This window comes from Nematolebias whitei, chromosome 1 (genome assembly GCF_014905685.2).
Source record: "Nematolebias whitei isolate Nwh7 chromosome 1, NemWhi1, whole genome shotgun sequence".
Classification (NCBI taxonomy): Eukaryota; Metazoa; Chordata; class Actinopteri; order Cyprinodontiformes; family Rivulidae; genus Nematolebias; species Nematolebias whitei.
Window position 1 is genome coordinate 46,443,528 of NC_056498.1, and position 3,914 is coordinate 46,447,441.

General features: G+C 46.3%; 1 protein-coding gene across 5 annotated transcripts in view; it reads right to left on the bottom strand.

Annotated features, from left to right (window-relative positions):
- lrrfip2 (leucine rich repeat (in FLII) interacting protein 2) overlaps nucleotides 1–3,914 on the bottom strand; it is a 29,088-nt gene that overhangs the window by 5,470 nt on the left and 19,704 nt on the right. For 3 of the 5 annotated variants that reach the window (XM_037677922.1, XM_037677937.1, XM_037677951.1), the window contains 4 exons: nucleotides 3,405–3,536; nucleotides 3,055–3,126; nucleotides 1,863–2,033; nucleotides 1,697–1,789 (listed from right to left, as the gene is read on the bottom strand). In XM_037677922.1, the coding sequence (XP_037533850.1) occupies nucleotides 1,697–1,789; nucleotides 1,863–2,033; nucleotides 3,055–3,126; nucleotides 3,405–3,536 (468 nt within the window). The remainder of the gene's footprint in view (nucleotides 1–1,696; nucleotides 1,790–1,862; nucleotides 2,034–3,054; nucleotides 3,127–3,404; nucleotides 3,537–3,914) is intronic. The other 2 variants (XM_037677944.1, XM_037677930.1) reach the window with 1 other exon arrangement.

Sequence of the window (3,914 nt, forward strand, 5' to 3'; positions counted from 1 at the left end):
GACGCCCTCGCTCCGCAGGAGGACGCCCTCGCTCCGCAGGAGGACGCTCTCGCTCCGCAGGAGGACGTTCTCGCTCTGCAGCAGCTTTGAGTAAAAACAACAAACTCAGGACAGTTGAAGTTAAAATCAGGGATTTCGCTGCTTATCGTCCATTTATTAATTAATTTTGTGCATAAAATCCTCCACTTGTGTTTGAATTGCAGTTGAGCTGAAGTAAGTTTCTGACATACGGCATAATTATTCAAATGAGCAAAAATTTTAACATGTTAAATTTTCTTAAATGTATCGCTGTTTGATTTCTTATAAGTATGTGAAAAATATGAATAAAACCCCGTCTCTTATAGAACCTGTTGTGGTTTGGTATAAAAAAGTAAACTAACCAAACTGATCTCACTCTTTTGACTTTAAGACATTTAACAAAAGCTCAATGCTTTATCTCTGACTGGATGATTTAATTTAACACTTAAAAAAAACAACAACACACAAAACAACACAAACCGTCTCCATCTCCACCTTCTACTGTTTCTCCACAGTCCGGTCACTGAGGAGAAAGTCCTGGTCCAAACCTCATGACCACAGGTGAGGGTTGGAACAGTAAACCCTGAGCTTCATCTATGGACTCAGCTCTTTCTTCATCACGGCCGACCAGAGCAACGCCCTCATTACTGCAGACGAGGCCCTGATCCAACGATCCTTCTCCCATCACTCAAACAAGACGCCCGGATACCTGAACTCCTCCCTCGACCCAGAGAAGGCGTTCCACCTGAACTAAAACTTTATTTTTTAAATAAAGTGTAGCATTCTGCTGTGGTTGACAGTCGGTCACATGGGCTCAGGGAGGGATTATGGGTAAAATTTATGTTCATTGTTTATCATTTCGGTTGTTTAGCATTGTTCTTTTATGATTAGTCTGTCCTTCTTAGCCTAGTTTATGTTCATTAAGTGTCAGTTTGTTAGGTCATTCTGTATAGTAACCATGAGTGAGGGAGGTAGTTGTCATGACGACCTGTGGGGTTCACTCTGTGTTGAACAGTAAGATAAAGTCTTGATCTACAACAAGAGTTGCTGTGCGCTGACATGCTACATTGGTGTCGTCTCGTGGTCTGGCGGTGGGCAGGGCTTCGCAGCGGGGTTCTCCCGCAGCATGGGTATGGTGGCGTCGTTATCTCCAAGTGGTGGGCGGGGCTTGGAGGGAGTGTTTTCCTGCACAGGAGACAACCGCCTTTGACAGATCTTTGGCCCTCTGGGAAATCAGGCCCAGCAGCCAATGCTGCATGTCCTCAGTGATCAGGTCTCAGAGTTTCCATCTCCCCCACAGGATTCATCCCACTTCTGACACCAACGTAACGTGTCAGCACACAGCTACTGAGGGAGATGTGCATTTCTTGTAGACCAGAAATCACCCACCAGGTTGCGTTTTGTGGTTTCATGGTTGCTCTACCACAAACAAGCCCAACACAAACTAACACTTATGAACACATGAACTAGGCTAAGAACAGACTAATCTCTGAAAGAACAATGCTAAACTGAAATGATTAACACTGAACATAAGTTCTAACAATAATCCCTCCCTGAGGCCATGTGACTGGCCGTCATCCACAACAGAACGCTACACTAGTAAATAAAATAACTGATCAAGTAGGTTTGTTAAGAGTCTATTAGTCTAATATTTTATTAAATGCGCATGCGGCCGTACCTCTATAAGCTCATCTCTCTGACGAATCCCCTCTTTGAGTTCTTCCTGTTTGTGCTGCAGCACCGAACACGTGTGTTTCTGTCGTTCCAGTTCCTGAAAGGACGGACGCAACGTTCAGTTCGTCAGTATTTTGGGATTCCAGGTACAAAGCGGCGTTTGTTTTCACCTTCGACTTCTCCTCCAGCTCCCGCTTCATCTCGGCTGTCTGCTCCTCCATCTCCTCGATGACGTCCTTCAGCGTGTCCACCTGGTAGATGAGGTTGGCCTTCTCGTTGTCCAGCTGTGCGTTCGACACCATGGCCTTCTTATATTTCTCCTCCACCTCAGCGAGTGACTCCTGAGATGTTCGCAAACGTGTTAGAGACTAAACAATCTGCTTCAGAGCTCGGCTCACCTACATGCATCAGGTGGCCTCTGGTGGGAAAAATGATTAGGTTTTAGAGCCGTTGAACACAAACGAACCAGACAGGACCAGAAATCTAAGGTTTGCAGAGAAAAAAACCTTCATACTCCCTGAAAGTTTACACGTTTTGTCACGTCATATAAAGGTGGCTCTAGAAAGACCAACTCGGGGAGGGTGTGAATAAATGTACGCTGCATTTTTATTTTTATTGGTTTAAATGTTGCGAAATGTCAATGCTCTACTTTGTGTTGGTTGTTCACATACACAAAAAACTTTCAAGTTTGTGGTCGTAAAGTGACAAAACCAGGAAAATTCAAGGAGTACGAGTACTTGAATCCACTTCAGATCAACTCGTGACATAAATGAAGAGAGAAGTGACGGATTGTACAGTAGTTAAGAAGCATTGCTTCACTTTCAGAGGTGAAACCTGGATCTAAATGAAAATGAAATGGCTCCTGGAGAACAAGAAACTCAGTTAAAGAGCATCAGTTGTGTCAGAATCTAGCAGTTAGGAGTCGGGATGTTAGTAAACTACAATTATTAAAGTGACTTTTTATCTGAGTGAACAGGGAGGAGCTGAAGAGAACCATGCGCACCAACAAAATCCTGACCAGGAGCCAAAGTGCGAGTCTCTGTCAGCGTCTGCAGGTGGAGCTCATCGCTCCCGTTTGAAACTCGGCAGGAATGAAGGAGTGTCGACTTCGAATCAAACCAGGAAGTGATGAAAGACCATGCAGAAGAAAAAACTACACAGCTCAAACAGGAATCATCCAAAGGCACGGCAGTGGAGTTAGGAACAACGAAGGAGGGAGGAAGGGGAACAAAGAGTGTGTGTGTGTGTGTGTGTGTGGGGGGGGGGGGGGGGGGGGGGGGGGGGGGGGGGGGGGGGGGGTAGTGATGCCACACTGTTCCCAAAGGATAAAAGAAGGCATGCTTTGAGCTCAAGCCCCTCTACCTTCAGCTCTTTAAGCCCTTGCATGTACCGCCCCTCTACATCCTGAATCTGGTCCTTTAGTTCATAGATGTCCTGTAGAGGAGATGGAGGAAGGATTCGGGTGAACTGGAGACAGCAGGGGTGGTGAAGGACAGAAAAAGCACCCGTGCGGACATCTTAAAGACAGACTTATAGGACACACGTCACCCAGAGAGAAACAAAGGTTAAAGCGGACGCAGAGGACAGCAGGGGGGGCAGCAGCGGCATCGCTCTGAGGAGTTTCATACGTAGAAGTGTGAACGAAAAGGTTTCAGATTTATGGAGCATCCAAAACTCTAAGAAACAGCACGGTGACGTTTCAAACGGCGTACCTTTAGCTCGCTCAGACTGGTGTCGGGGTCGTAGATGCTACCAGCGTCCGCGCTTCCTCGCCGTGACGAGGTGCCGCCGAGCGACGCCAGAGCGGCAACCGACAGCCCCGGAGTGGCGCAGCGGGAAGACGGCTGAGGAGACAAAACCGCCCAGAACCTCAACAAGACGACTCACAGAACATATAAACAGCTAAAGGACATGATCAATGAGGTTCTGTGGAGACGATATGAAGAATTATTATCTTACCTGCTGTAAAGAGCTCTTTAAACAACTTGAGTTTGGAGAAAAAGTTTAAAGCTTACAGCTAATTTAAACATCTAAAAACAACTCCTACCCTAAAAAAATTAAAAGCTTCTATATTCAATGTCGCACACATCTATACTCAGAGCCGCAAGCATCTGTACTCAGAGCCGCAAGCATCTGTACTCAAGAGCCGCAAGCATCTGTACTCAAGAGCCGCAAGCATCTATACTCAAGAGCCGCAGGCATCTATACTCAAGAGCCGCAGG